At 34.7% G+C, this 15,601-nt stretch overlaps 1 protein-coding gene across 1 annotated transcript; it reads left to right on the top strand.

The window, feature by feature from the left end:
• Positions 1–402: 402 nt before the first annotated feature.
• On the top strand, positions 403–9,865 carry LOC132550917 (malectin-A-like). The gene is made up of 4 exons (XM_060215019.1): positions 403–849; positions 2,033–2,212; positions 2,417–2,474; positions 3,616–9,865. The coding sequence occupies exons 1-4, from the start codon at positions 403–405 to the stop codon at positions 3,837–3,839; spliced, it is 909 nt and encodes a 302-aa protein (XP_060071002.1). The 3' UTR covers positions 3,840–9,865.
• The last annotated feature ends 5,736 nt before the right edge of the window (positions 9,866–15,601 follow it).

The raw sequence follows: 15,601 nt of genomic DNA, 5'->3' as shown, positions 1-15,601 counted from the left end.
AATTTCCTGAAGTAGAACGCCACGGTTTCTAGTTTAATTTCCTGTTATTTCGGAAACTGAATCGACTCTTTTAAGTGAGGCTAACATCAGCGAACTACAAACATCGTTGCCTGTAACATGTTAAAGAACAATAAAATATCGTTATGTGTTATAGACTTCTTAGTAGATTAGGGACATTAATGAGTTCGTTAATATGGCGATGATGGTTGAAAAAGGATAGTTATTAGTTTCCTATAGCTATCAAGATATTCAGTTATAAAAATGATACCGGCGTCATCTATCGCGGCAAATGAAACCGTGGAGGCCGGAATAGGGAAGCTTAACGATATTGATGTCGATGCGTGCAGAGAACTGACGAATCAAAAACGACCACCTGTCACAAGTACTCTCCCTTGTCAACAGATGGCGCTGCAAACCACACTTCCTGGACATTCGCCGGTTTGGACAAGTAGTCAAAACATGTTGACGGTGTGTGGTCGTGTTTTTGCAAACATGACGTTTTGTTTTTGCCACAGAAAACGTATGCTTTTCCTGTTATGCACAATTCTGTCTTTGATAACCAAATCGTTAGGTATTGGCGAGGTTGTATGGGCTGTGAATTGTGGCGGCGATGCACACACCGACATCAATGGTATCCGCTACGAGGCGGATTCTCTCAAAGTCGGAATCTCTTCCGATTATGGAAAGACGTTGATGGTTTCACGGGTGGTAGCTCAGGACCAGATCTTGTATCAGACTGAACGATATCACATGTCAACCTTTGGTTATGATATCCCTCTTAACGGAGACGGTGAATATGTGCTCGTCCTGAAATTCTGCGAAGTTTGGTTCACGTCGCCAAATCAAAAAGTAGGTGTCTAAAAGGAATCCTACATCTTTTTGTTGCCACACGGAATCTAGATAACCCTGGTTTATGAATACAAACAGTTGTTGTTAACAAACATTTATTATAGATAAGCATTGATTTTAAAATCAGTTTCCGTAATCAATATAATCTTGGCAATATTGTTTATAATTTTTATTTTAGTACCACCAGGGACGTATAATACAGAATTATCCCTGGTACCACGGTCATTTACATTGCAGGCGGGAAAGCTTGGGTCAATTGTTGTTTGTAAAGTGTCGATGGACAAAAACTCCTCTGTTGTATATATTATTAACTTACTGCACAAAACCAGACGATTTGAAACAAAAAATACATTAAAATATTTGAATTGATACAGGAAGTGAAACAAAACTAGTTATTAATATCAGGGACGTGTATAACTGTATTTTACGTCCCTGATTATATACAATAATAAGATACTTCAAAATACATTATCCCAATGGGGCCAAGTTTGCTCAGTGGATAGAGCATAAAGGTTTTCAGCCTCAATTGAGGACTTGGGGTGTGTAGTTTGAAGATCCTTATTCTTAGGTGGTAGGGTTGGTGTTTCTCAGGAGTTCTTATGCTGTTTTTTGTTGTATTCCTTGTCAAGACGCTTTACCCCAATGGTCCAGGGTAGTATGTGAGGAGTCTACTAAAATGGGGACTGTTTGTTGATAAAAGCTACATACTGTTAAGTTTTGTTTGCATTATATGAAATTTTCTTTGTAAAATTGTAATAGATTGATTTCAGAAATACTGTCTAAAGTTTTACATGTGCTCAATAAAAGAAAATAATTTTCACAAACAATTTTTGTAAATCTAAATTAAGTTTCCAAGGTGATTTTGTTTTGTATTGTCAACAGCTATGGTATTTAAGGATAGTCTTCTGGTGTATAGGGGTTGAATTCGAAGTAAGTGCAGGAATCGAATGCATAAAGTTTTTGAAGGCTGCAATATGTGCATGTAAGACTCTTTGTGAAGGCATGGAACTGATACCAACATTATTGTGCCACCACTTGCATGAACATTGAGGTGTCCCGAGCAGGACACTTCAACTGGTCACATTGGACTGATTGATGATTAATTTCAAAGGAAAAAAACCTGGATACTTAAGAATTGTATAGTTGGTAGTGTTCTTTATGTATGTGCTTTACTGTTTTCTAGGTATTTGATGTCACACTAAATGGAGAACACACTGTCGTGGATGAACTTGACATTTATAGTAAAGTCGGACGGGGAGTGGCACATGATGAACTTATAGAATTCACAATCAGATCTGGGAAACTTAAAGTCAACGGAGAAACTTCAAAGATCAACAGCAAACTTTTAGTAGAATTTATGAAGGTATATAGTTCCACAGAAATTTTCATTTCCATTTCACATCAATGATCTTCTTAGTTCTAACTTAACAAATAAATCTTGAATGTTTTATGTGTCATATGATAGATGACATATTGTCCAGTTTTGTCTTTAAAAATTTCGAAGATAATCTGTAATTATTATGTTCAAATGATTATTTCTTAAAAAGTATTTTCTCTTTTTTTTCAGGGAGATTATGATAACCCAAAAATAAATGCAATATATTTAATGAAGGGAACAATAGATGGTATGTATACTTCTCTGATTTTCTCTGTCATCTTCCAAACCAGGCCTTTTCCAGGGACTTTGTAGGGTCAAATAAAGGACCCACTCCTGATATGGACAGATTCCCATAATATGTAATTTACTCCATCATAAAAAATACCTTTCCAATTGCGTATTTCCCCCCTAACATGAGATTGAAAAAGTACATTCCCAAAAGAGTGGAAAAAAGTCCTGCAAACTATATTAGTTTCTTTGCCAAATATAGTATTATACATGTAAAGTATACTGAATTATCAGTAAAAGACCTGTCATTTACTTATGATATAAATTAGGCGACTAGAAACAGCAGCTTCAATAGTGATGTGTAATATGTTTTTTTGATGTTGGAAAATGTTAGGAAATTGAATTGTGTCTGGCAAAACAATTTGTCTTCTTGGGTGACAATGTTGATTTGTGATTGATGCATGAATTGTGGTGTATGGGATCCTTAAGGCCATATGGAAAAATGTGTTGCTCTTTATTTTGTCTGAAAAATTATGTTGTCCTTTCTTTCAAATATACTATAACTATACAAATCAGATTTAAAAAAAAAGTTGGTTTGTTAAATGTTAAGTCCTGAATTGAACACATTTTGTTTTTTTAATGGTAATAACAAAAGTTAGCTAGGGCAATAACACAGATAATTAACATGCATGGTAAAATTCATCTTAAAAAAATAGAAATAAAGATTTTGAAAAAGTTGCCTATTGAAGGACAGGGTAGCAATATTGAAATTCTTGTTCAGCTCTGCACCCACTCAGAATAACCAAAATATTGTTAGAAATTGAGAATAATGATTTTTGATAAGTTTGAGGAGATACTTAAAATGTGTCAACAAATAAATGGAAATATTATATTTTGTAAAGGTTTGATATATGGTTATTTAGTCAGAGCAGTGAGATTAACACACATGTAGATATAATATTTAGCCTGTCAATAGAAGTTGAAAATTAGTTAATTGCTTATTAGGCTTTCAGCGTCAAGAGCATATGGTTTTTATTCCTAACCCCATTATCTTGTCTTGCTAGCTATTTTTTTTTCAATGACTTTGTATTGAATAAAAATGTTACCACATTTAAGAATGTGTAACATCTTTAGATTTAATATCTCAATTGTTATTGCAGATATTCCCAAGTTACCATCATTACCAGGAACAGAGACTTCTCGAGAAGAAGAAGAGGTGGATGAAGAGGAGGAGACATCTGATCGACCATCCAAGGCGCGTAGACCTTCAGGCCCAAAGGTCAAGGACCCTTATGCATCTGATGACACAAGTACCATGCTCCTCCCTGTCATCATGGCCTTAGGTGCTTTCATTCCTCTCCTCTTCTGCCTCTGTAAACTCTGAGGTAGTGGAGGGGGCTATATCAGGGGTGAACATGTGTAAGGTCAGAGGTCAACATGTGTAAGATCAGAGTTCATGTGTATGGTTAAGTGTCATCATGTGAAATATCATGTATGTTTGGTCTGTTTGGGCAAGAGAGGTGTTTGAGTATATGAGATAACAGACTTAAAGTTGAAGTGGTGGAGAAAGAAGGGAGTGGGTTTGAACTTGGACATCGAAGGTAATTTTTTCTCTGTGATGAACAAGTCTACTCACTAATCTTTAAAAGGTTAAAGGTCAGTTGATGAATGTTTAATGTCACAGTGTATGTAAATTTGTTTTGTGAGGTCAAATGTTATTGTATAAGAAGTGTAAATGATATATAATAATATATAAAACAAGACCATAATAGACTACAAAAATAGATACCTGTGTTTTTGGAGAAGAAAAAAAAAAAGAATAAAAATAGAATATAGATAGAATTTCCTGTGCTTAGAATTAGTTCTAATGCAAACTGGTTCATCTTTCAATAGATCTTGAATTTTGAAAATCAAAAATGTAAAAGAATGCTTTGTTTTATTTGGAGTTTAATAGATAGCCAAGAATATAGATAGATTTTCCTGTGCTCAGAATTAGTTCTAATGCAAACTGGTTCATCTTTCAATAGATCTAGAATTTTGAAAATCAAAAATGTAAAAGAATGCTTTGTTTTATTTGGAGTTAAATAGATAGCCAAGAATATAGATAGATTTTCCTGTGCTCAGAATTAGTTCTAATGCAAACTGGTTCATCTTTCAATAGATCTAGAATTTTGAAAATCAAAAATGTAAAAGAATGCATTGTTTTATTAAATGTTTGGTTTAATCTTTCTGAAGAATATGCTGCTAAGTATGTTTTTTTTCACAAACAATCTTTACTCTTAATCTCACTTAACATAACATGATCTTTGTATTTTCTTGATTAAGTGTGGATTGTCAGCTGGTATTGTCTAAAATGTCCAACTTCTTGGCTATTATATCCCTTAGAACTAGCCTGTTTCTTCGTGTTGAAATATTTTGTACAATTTAAACATCAACCTAACTTTTTTCTCCTGATTAATTATTTGTATCTGTATTGCCCACAAGTTGAGTGGTAAGCTTAATTTTTCTCTGAAAATTGGAAATGGTAGGAAGCATTTATTTGTTGTTTTTTTTTCTTTTACGATTTTAGCATTCCACTGCTATTTAGAGACTGTTTTCTAGAATACATTGGTAGTTAGCAGTATGTCAGCAAAAAATGCAGGTATATTGTTATGGTCTATAATTTTTATTGGTATATTTTGGACTTTAATATGAATTATATGTATATGTGTATATTTTATTGCCTAACAATTTTTTAAATCTTGTTTATTTTATGACTAACACATCATTTTCATTTTCATGTGTAACTGCCTGTTTAAATACATATTACTGGTAGGAAAACATATCCTTGAAGTTCAAAATGCGGGGTTCCTTGTTACAATTTTAAGAAAAAGGAACTCCGTAATTTGGAACATTGATGTCTATGCTAATTTCCGGGAGATTTGTCTATGATGTCACTCATTATCATTATCATTCTGAATATAACAAGCTACCCACAGAATTAGTATGGATGTGGAAAGTGACCACATTGAGAGAGTCTTGTAAGGCCAATATCCATATCATTAGTAATGTATGGTCTCAAACTAGATGTTATGTGTGTGAACATTAGGATTCATATCAAAACAAAAATAAGCAGGTTACACACTGGACAGAAGATTGTAACTTTATTGAAAAATTACATATTCACACTAAACACAAATGAACTGTTTATTTAATAGCTGTTCACAGTTTGAATATGATTGTATATTGGTTAGTAGTTGTGTAAGACTCATGTGAATGCTTGTCACAAACTTCTAAGAGACAAATACTAAAAATAAAGATCTATCTCCCTATAATGTTATTTCCTTAATATAGAAAATGACCCGTTTATAATCTTCTATTTCACAAAGACTTGCATGTTCTCTATATTTTCTACAACTGCAGAGTAAGCTAATTGATACATTTTCTAAATACCACTAAAAATATTTAGGTATAAATACAAATTTTCAGATGAAGGCTATTTTTCTGTGATGGATAATTTCCCTTTAATTGTGGGATCACACTCAAACATTTTTGCTAGCATTATGGCACATTTTATCTTCCAATCATATCAGGGGTCTGTTTTTATTCATAATAAAAATGACATGCCTTTGTTTGAATGGCAGAAATATTCTACACTGTAATTTTTCAACTGTATACCTAACACAAGATCATGCTATGATGTGTCTAACAGTGATATTATGAGCATGGAAATGTACAGAAAGAACATGTAAAGTATATAAAAAATTGCATTTATATGTCAGTTATCTTATTCTATGGTTGAATTAAGAATTTCAAATATTTTGTAGTTCTCTTGAATCTTCAACTGCCAATTTCTTTGTGAAATTAATGTGTTTCTCCAAATAAGAAAATTACACATCTTCCATTCCCTTTTATCTTTAAAACTTGAAATCATTTCAAGGATGTAAATCTCTTGAATCAGGTTGTTTATGCAGTTCTGCTAGTATTTAGAATCCCATTATGTATTTACACAGGTACCTTATACACATTTTTCATTTAAATGTTTAAAGCATTCGTCATGTATCATAGAAGTCTTGCAGCCTTAGAACAGCTCATCATCCAACAAAATGAGATTTTTGATAAACTTCGCATGGAGATCATGATTGGAGAGTTTCTAGAATTCATCTTAAAGCTTGCAGTAAGAAAGTATGCATAGCAATACTGAAACTAGATTGAACCAAAGTTTCATAAAAAGTATACAGGTACTTGATAGCCAGAATGATCTTTTGTTTTTCTAGCAGTTTTTATATTTACATATCATACCTCTGAACACCTGTTTCTACTTTAAGTACTGTAAACCTATTGGGCCAGAGTCAAGAATTTCTGTTTTTGTATGTTCTACTATCTTACATAGTATTGTGAAAATCTCTGTTTTGAATAAGCTGAAAACAGCAATGGACATATTCATTGTCATTTTGTCACTGAGCCATATTTTAGTCTCTGCCCTCTGGTTAACAGCGTAATTGCCAAAGACTCCTAGATATGTCTATTTTAACAAAACAGAGTTGACCTATACTCATATTTAGGAGAATCTCATATAGATCGTAGTCATAGACAGCATTATGACATCAAATGTAATGTTCTTGCATTCAATATGAAGGAAAGGCCATCACATATATTGTTTTATAATCCTGAGGATGAATAGGTGTTGAATAGGTCATACCATTTAAATATATTAGTGGCATAAGCAGGTCATACACAGTCAACTGTGTCACAACTAAATTTAAATGGGTCATTGTATTTACAGGGCACGATGGAACTACAGTTCAGGTCATATAAGTTAATGGTCACTATCAAGGGCGAGTAATTTTCGGTAAACAGAGCCAATTTTTTTTCCAAGTCATTAATGACATAGACTCTGTCAAAATGTGATGCAAGTGGGGTAGTGATAAGTAGGTCATACAGTTGAAACTAGGTCAAGCAGTGATAAATATGTCATTACTATAGTGTGATGTAGGAGTTAATAAAGTAATAACTAGTTTATGTAATGATAATTAAGTACTGTAGAAGCAAATATGGTGTGAAGTGCTAATTAGGTCATCATACAGTTGAAACCAGGCAGTGTGGTAGAAACTAGAATGTGAAGTGGTAAGTAGGTCATCACACATTTGAGACCAGGCAGTGTGGTAGAAACTAGAATGTGAAGTAGTAAGTAGGTCATCACACATTTGAGATCAGGCAATGTGGTAGAAACTAGAATTTGAAGTGGTAAGTATGTCATACAGTTGTAGCCAGGAAATGTGGTAGTAACTAGGGTGTGAAGTGATAAATTGGTTATACAGTTCTAACCAGGCAGTTTGGTAGTAACTAGGGTGTGGATTGGTCAGTAAGACGACACAGTGGTAGTAACTGGTATTTGAAGTGGTAGTTAGACTGCAATCAGTAGAAACTAGGTCACACAGTGATAAGTTAGGTCATACAGAAGTAAAATTATGGGGTCATTTACAAAGTGCAATGATAACCAAGGCCAGCAGTGGTCACCAAGTCAAGCATAATACATTATTGTGTAACAAAGCCAGAGGATCATTACTTTTGACTCAAAGTCAGGGGATGGGCTTATTACAGGACATTGAAAAAGTATTTGTTCGTAATTCTATAGAACTATAAAATAATATAGATGGACTAATTACCAGATAGGGACTTAATGTCATGTGCATATCGTAGTTAATTATTCAAGGATCCACTTCAGTTTTTGATCCATAACACAAAAAAATCAGTGTGTTCTATAGAAACTGCCTTTGTTTAGAGTGCACTCTGTTTTCTGTGGATGAGTTATATAAAAAGTCATTAAACGTAATACCAATAATTTTGTTGGAAATTGCAATATTTATTGTGGCCTCTGATTTGTTGGTTTCTTACACCACCGCAGAGTCCAATTAAACATTGCTTTACCAAATGACATCAATATGTTATGGAGTGACAACATGAAAAAAATGGCCAATGAAAATGCTTGTTGCACAGAAGATTAAATTATAACCGATTTGATGTAACTATAATTCAAATATTGGAAATTTTGCTGTTTGTCAAGTCAATGAAACATTTCAAGAAAACAATGATAATATCAAGAAAAAAATTAAGGCATATGTCTGGATATAACTGATTATATTTACTGTTTTAATTATGTAATTTTTGTTAGACGAAGTACACAATTGTTTTCTGCAATGTGAAGTTTGGTGTGGTTCAAACCTGTATCACTTTGGAAAGAAACTTTCAACATTGATTGTGAACGGCCTAATAAGATGTGTTGTGTGTCAGATCTTTGGAGAAATGCAGCAACTGCACTCACACACCAAGATTTTTTGTAGTGTGTGTTTTTGTACATTTTGTTTTTTCTTTATTCAGATTTAACTGTCTAAAATAATAGTGTCGTTGTTTTCAACAAAATTTCTCCCCTGCTTACAGTGATATGTCTATTCCAAATCTTTTACACGTTTGCTTTTTGACAATTTAAAAAATCATGAATATCAGAGTGAAATATTCAGTTCACTTCTGGGAAGCAAATTTTCATATGTTCATGAAAATTAAGGATAATGAAATTAAATTTATTTTGGGAGTAACACACATGAAACAAAATGCCACAAATATTTCAGGAGTGTTAATTTAAAATATAGATTTTCTTTTGGCTGTGGGTCGCCATGCTTTCAAACAAATATTTAAAGTCTTACAACAGGAACTAGACATGTATACATCTATTAGGTAATTGTGTTGTAGAACACATAAAGTATGGATATGATATTTGTTTAGATATTATTTCATGTTTAAATTGCCTGTGATTCTTGGAAATTATCAAGGTTATCTGCCTTTATTTTACCAAATTCCTCCCATTTGTGTATTGAGCTGCTAAAATGTAAATATGTACAACTTACTTAAATAAAGGAACAAATTTAACTGTCAGCAGAACTGATATTGTTGAATTTAGAATATAATAACATGAGGAAGATTTCAGTAATCCCAATAAATAGTTTGATCTCCTCATACCAGAAAACAAATTTGCAAAAGTCACAAGCTCATGATATTGATAAAGTGTCTGAGGGTTTTATCTCAGCATTAGCTACATTTGAAATATACTACCACATCAACTACTGTTGGAGTATACTATCACAATTGAATGTCCTGTTAAGTGTTATTGGTGTCCAGAAATCGTCCTGTATGACTGGTTTTATACATTAAGATGTTTTGTAATTATGAAATAATATATCTAATGTTGCCTTGTGTGTGACTGAAGTGTCTTCTTGTGATAAAATCAAGTTCTTTGTTTAAATGTTGGGATGTATGTTTCTTATTGGGATGTAAGTTCTGTTTTAATGTTGAAGGTTTGTTGTAATAAATTTAGACTTAAATATGACTTTGAATGTGAACTATCAGGAGATACATTAAATTCATCATAAGGAAGTGACTTGTCTTCTTTATTTAAATATTGTTTATGTCCTGTGATTAGCCATAGCAGTCAAGCACACTTCTTCAAATTCACTGAAAAATCTTTGTCTCAAGATCTAGATATAAATGAATTAAATTGTCTTTCATGATCCCATGGTCTTCCATTATTCATGTGGGAGGTGGTAGAATTTAATATACTTCATTAAGAAAATGATATTTTTCAGCATAAGAAATAATAACGATTTGCTCCATACGATAAACTGATCTTATGATTTACATTTACACACTGTTGAGTTTCTAAGCAAAATCTCTTGAAAATAGAAACTCAGGACTCCAGGGCCAAGTGCCATGGCAGAGTGGCCATCATCCGTGTTAACTTTTCCATTTAAACAACAACTCTTAAAATGACTTCTGACTAACAAAAAAGAACAGAAGCATGGTATTTGGCCGATACAATTCTAGGATAAAGCTTGACAGAGCTTGTGAGAAGAAATGATCTTGAGCCTGACTTGGGATCACAGGGGCCAAATTTTGTAGAAACCGTAAAATAACTTCTGTGCAGGAGCATGGTATTTCGGTGATAGGTTTCCAGGATGAATTTCAACAAAGTTTGCTAAATGAAATGACCTTGACCTTTATTCCATGGTCACATTCATCAAATTGTTACAACTTCCAAGCAAAATGTAGAAGCATACAGAATTATTTGGCTGACAGCATCGGAGGATGATGCCATACATATTTTGTGAAAAGAAATGACCTGATCCACATTGAAATCACAGGGATCGATTTTGTTGAAACTTGTAAAAGACTTTGTCTGGTAAACCAAAAGCTAAGAGGCAGGAGTTTTTGTGGAAAGATGTTTTTAGATCAAAGCCCAACAAATTTCGAGAAAAAAGAAATGGCATTTACCTATAATTGACGTCATAACTGACGCTGTTCAGCGGGCCTCTTGTTTTAATTGTAATACTTTCATTTGAAGTCTTTTTTTTGTCAAAAAGTATAATGTTAGCAAAATCTAGTTAAATTTTTAATTTTTGGCAGACAGAAGACTTTTTTATCTTATTATTATTATTACAATCTTAATGGCCTGTCAACACATAAAAGGTCATTAGGGCCATCAACCGGTGAATGACACAGAAATGGAAATAACATCAACTGAATTAAAAGGTACGAAACAAAAGTTAAAAATCTCAAAGATTAAGATGGTAGATTAAATCCTATAATAAAGACCAACATCTTTCAGATAACCTGGGCTTTTATAAATCTGAATAGTCAAAAATTGGGTTGTTAGAATTGAAACATCATGATAAAAAATTTCTCGAGTAGACAGGTCAATGCAGTACAGTATAAAACACTAAATTCTGTATCTTCGAATTCGCTAATGTGATTTACTGGCTTTAATGCAATCTGGACATAGAAGAAAACATGAGTTGGAGCAGAAGATGGGTGATATAAGAAGAGATATGCATGATGCAAGATGAGAAGAAGAGGTCCATTGGGCCTGTATCACACACCTGTTTAAGTTTGTTGAAATTGATAAATTTTAACTAATGGAATGATATTTTAAACACCTGAATCTGTTTTCATTGGCAGGCCTGGCCCCTCCTTCCCAAGGATGCTTCAGATCAAATTTAGACAAAATAGAATTATTCCAACATGGGAAGGATGTTTTTATTTCCTTTATTTCCACATTGTGTTGAAAGCCTTTTCCAAATCAAAGAAAACAGCAACCAAGTGCTCCTTTTTTTAGACAAGCCTCGTGCACAAAAGTTTCAAGTCTAATGATCGTTGGTACCTGTCTTAGATCTGAAATCGCTTTGTAGAGATGATTTTATGTGATTGGATTCCAGCTACCAAATTAATCTTGAATTTATCATCTGCTCTAGGGTTTTACATACACAACTCATGAGTAACTGGAGGGATCTGTCTTATCCTTACCCTTTTTCGGGATAGGAATCACAGTTGCCTTTTCCCATGACTTTGGAACATTACTCGATCTTAAAATATAGTTAAAAATATCAAGAAGTTTCTTCTAATGATGACTCTGTTAAATGTTTTAGAAAATGATAGCGAATATCATCAGGTTCTGTTGCAGAGTCATGTGATTTTTTCAATGATACTCAGAAGTTGAGAAGGTTGGTTGTTTCATTATTTTTGGAAGAGAATTTCAACTTTGCTTTTTCTCAACTAGACTAAAATTTTTGAAATTTTTGGAGTGATTATTTGTAGACAAAGTTTTGGAAAAATTTCGATGTTGCTAATTTCCAATTGTTTTTTGAATGATGTTTTACTGCTGATTCATTTAATAATTTCCATACATATTCAGATGACCCATTGTTTTGAATGATTCTTTTTACCGCCGACTCATTTAATCATATCCCATTTCGTTTTGGTGGATGTATTTAGAATTTCATTTGGACACATAAAATCTCAAAGACAATTTTTTGTGTAAATGTATAGCATGACAGGCTTTTGCCCTAATGCTTGTATAATTGTTTAAGCTATCGCTTGTGGAATTGTGGTATTCCGTCCAGGTAAAGCTTTCCGGTGACTATGACTATCTTAGTTTCGTCCAACATTACTGATTTTTTCGCGATGGAACATGCTGTCGTCAGTATTTTACTTTACTGAGACAGTTTTCTCTGCTTCGCCTAGACTTTCGCCTTGGATATAATACCTAATGAATCAGTGACACTGACTCTTCTGTGGTATTTCATTTTTGTGTAATATTTCAGTGAATTTGCTAGCACTTTCTTTGACTTGTTTACATTCATAAAAACACGTGTTTTGTACAGCGTATTGTGATAACATGTATTGGAATTTATTTTTGTAATTTTCTTAGCTTATTTTCTTTAATTCATTATTGTTTATTTATTTATTTTTATTTGATTTATATTTGGTTCTTTTCTTTTTTGCACTGCCACTGTGCATGCACTCACACCCATTGTTTTTTTTTGTGTAAATTTGACTTTATTCGACCTTTTGACACATTGAACTCAGGTTTTGGTTTCTGTTTGTTTTTTTTTGTTTCTGTTTGGTTGATTTCCTATTATGTTTGGGTTTTGATATATTTCTATTGTATTTCATATATTGGTTTCTTGTCGTGTGGTATTTTCTGTTTCGCTTGCAAGCCGCTTTCGCGTTATCTTTTCTTTTTCTTTTTCGTGAATTTTGCTGCCTGTCCATCTCCAGGAATTTAGTGCTGCTCCATGTGAATGTATTTATTGGTAAGTGTGGAGAATTAGCATTCTTATTTTCAGATTTTTGTCGTTATTTACTTAATACTTTTTGTATGTGTTTTCTTTGCATTTGTATTTCCTTTGTATATTTTCGTTTCTAATTTTCTTACATCTGAATCTTGTAAGTTTGATTTATCTGGATTTTGATTGTGTTTTCGTTTATTTTCTTTTGAATTTTCTTTTCAAATGGACTTTTGAATTTTCTTTTCAGATGGACTTTTGAATTTTTTTTCAGATGGACTTTTGAACTTTTGTGGGTTTTTTTGTGTGGACTTTTGATATTTCTTTCAGCAGGACTCTTACTTTATCCATGGACTTTGCTCGTGCATGGTAGTTTGCTTCATAGTAGCACTTCAAATTATTTTATAGCTGGATTGTCTTGATATTTTTTTATTTTTTTATTTTTTGTTTGTGTTTATTACCTCCAACATGTCAGACTTTAGCGAAGATGAAGTTGCAAAGCTGGTTAGCCACTTCAAGACTTTGAATGTGAAACCGAAGATGGATACCTTGCAAGACTTTAGGAATTGGATGTCTGATTATTCTAAAGCCAATGCAGAAGAGACTGACAGTAAGGAACATGTCATCAACCAGACTTACCCAACTTCTGCAATCCAACATTTCCCGAAAATTACTCACTTTTCTGGAGATGCTAAGAAGGATTCACCTTATGATGTGTGGAGAAGCGAGGTGGAATGCATCAAGAAGGAGGGCCATCCCCAGCACGCCATTGCACAAGCCATCAGAAGTTCTTTGAAGGGAGAGGCACTCCGTGTTCGCTCCAGGCTTCCTGCTGATGCTAGTCCTGATGATATCCTAGCGAAAATGGATAGTGTTTATGGAGTTGTGGAACAGTCCGAGATGTTATTTGCCAACTTTTACAGTGCCAGACAACAAACAGATGAGGATGTTTCATCATGGAGTTGCCGAGTAGAGGGGCTCTTGGCCAAGGCATGTGAGCACAACCACTTGGAGGAGTCTAAGTAGAATTCCATGCTGCGGACTGTTTTCTGGACAGGACTTGTTCCACATCTTAAGGATTCTACTGGACACTTGTACGAATGCATCACCAATTTCGACAGGCTTCGGATTTCCATACGTCGTGTTGAACAGGACCATGCTTCTCGTTCGGAGGAGAAAGTGGCCAAGTCACGTCCAGGGACTTCTAAGTCGGCTGTAGAGACTACATCCTTGGACCTTGGAGAGATTAAAGGACTGATAAAGCAGCTGACAACTGATGTCAATACCTTGAAGACCCAGACCGCTAAGGATAAGAAGAGGAACCAGAGGACAGGGCCCAATCATGGTCGTCAACAGTCTTCACAGCAGTATTCTGATCAGCAACGGAATTTCTATCAGAATCTGGACCATACGACCCAGAGAGTGGACGCTGTTCCAGCTGCTGAAGGGGAGCCTACATGTTTCCGATGTGGCCAGCCAGGACATATAGCTGTTGGTTGCCGAGCACATGTAGATAGAAGGACCGGACATCCTTTAAACACCAACAGACCTGCGTGGAGGGGCAAACGTCAGGTCTAGAGACAAGAGGGACAAACTTTATGCAGCATGCGACGAAACGTAGGCCTGCAGACCTAGTTGGTTCACCCACCGAGATTTCAGTGACCATTGAAAATTTACCTGCAAAAGCACTTTTGGACACTGGATCTACAGTCTCTACCATAAGCTACGCTTTCTACAAGCAGCATCTCCATCACTTGGAGTTAAAGCCATTGCATACCATCTTGAAGATAGAGTGCGCTGATGGACAAATGCTACCCTATGAAGGCTACATTGAGACTGACCTGGAGTTCAACGGAACTGGATTAGGAGATAAGAACAAGATCATGAAGGGAATATTTTTAGTTGTCCCTCAGAGCCCCTACAATACAACAGTTCCCGTTTTAATAGGAACCAACGTACTTTCAGAAGTCATGACGCGTGTCAGGGACCAGCATGGCGCATCTTTCCTACAGACTGCAAGGCTAGTGACTCCGCTCTACCTAGCATTTCGATGCATGACGCTACAGGAGAAAGAGTTGGAGCGACACCATGACCGACTAGCTGTGGTGAGATGTGCTGGGACCAGACCTATCACTATCAAACCGAACTCTGACATCATCATAGATGGATATACAGATAAGTGCTTAACTTACCCTCGAGTTTGTGCTTTGTTGCATCATACTGAAGGGTCAGCCATTCCAGAGGACTTAGATATTGTGCCTACCCTTGTGCCGTATTATTACAACCAGCGGAAATTAGTTCAGGTCCACATTAGCAACGTGTCTACACGCACAGTTACCATACAGCCCAAAGCTTTGCTTTGTGAGCTGCAGGCTGTTACAGTGGAGGACACTGGGAATGTTATAGGAGATAACGAAGAAGATGTACTAGAGAAGGTTGAAGTCTGCACTGATGGACTTACCAAGGAGGAGATAAACAGAGGGAAACAGTTTCTGGAGAAGCACCGTAACATCTTCTCTACAGGTGACACTGACTTAGGACACACATCAAC

Source organism: Ylistrum balloti, unplaced genomic scaffold, assembly GCF_031769215.1.
Source record: "Ylistrum balloti isolate Yb309-2 unplaced genomic scaffold, AGI_CSIRO_Ybal_v1 Utg370158, whole genome shotgun sequence".
In the NCBI taxonomy this organism is placed as follows: domain Eukaryota; kingdom Metazoa; phylum Mollusca; class Bivalvia; order Pectinida; family Pectinidae; genus Ylistrum; species Ylistrum balloti.
This window is presented reverse-complemented; position numbering and strand designations above follow the sequence as displayed.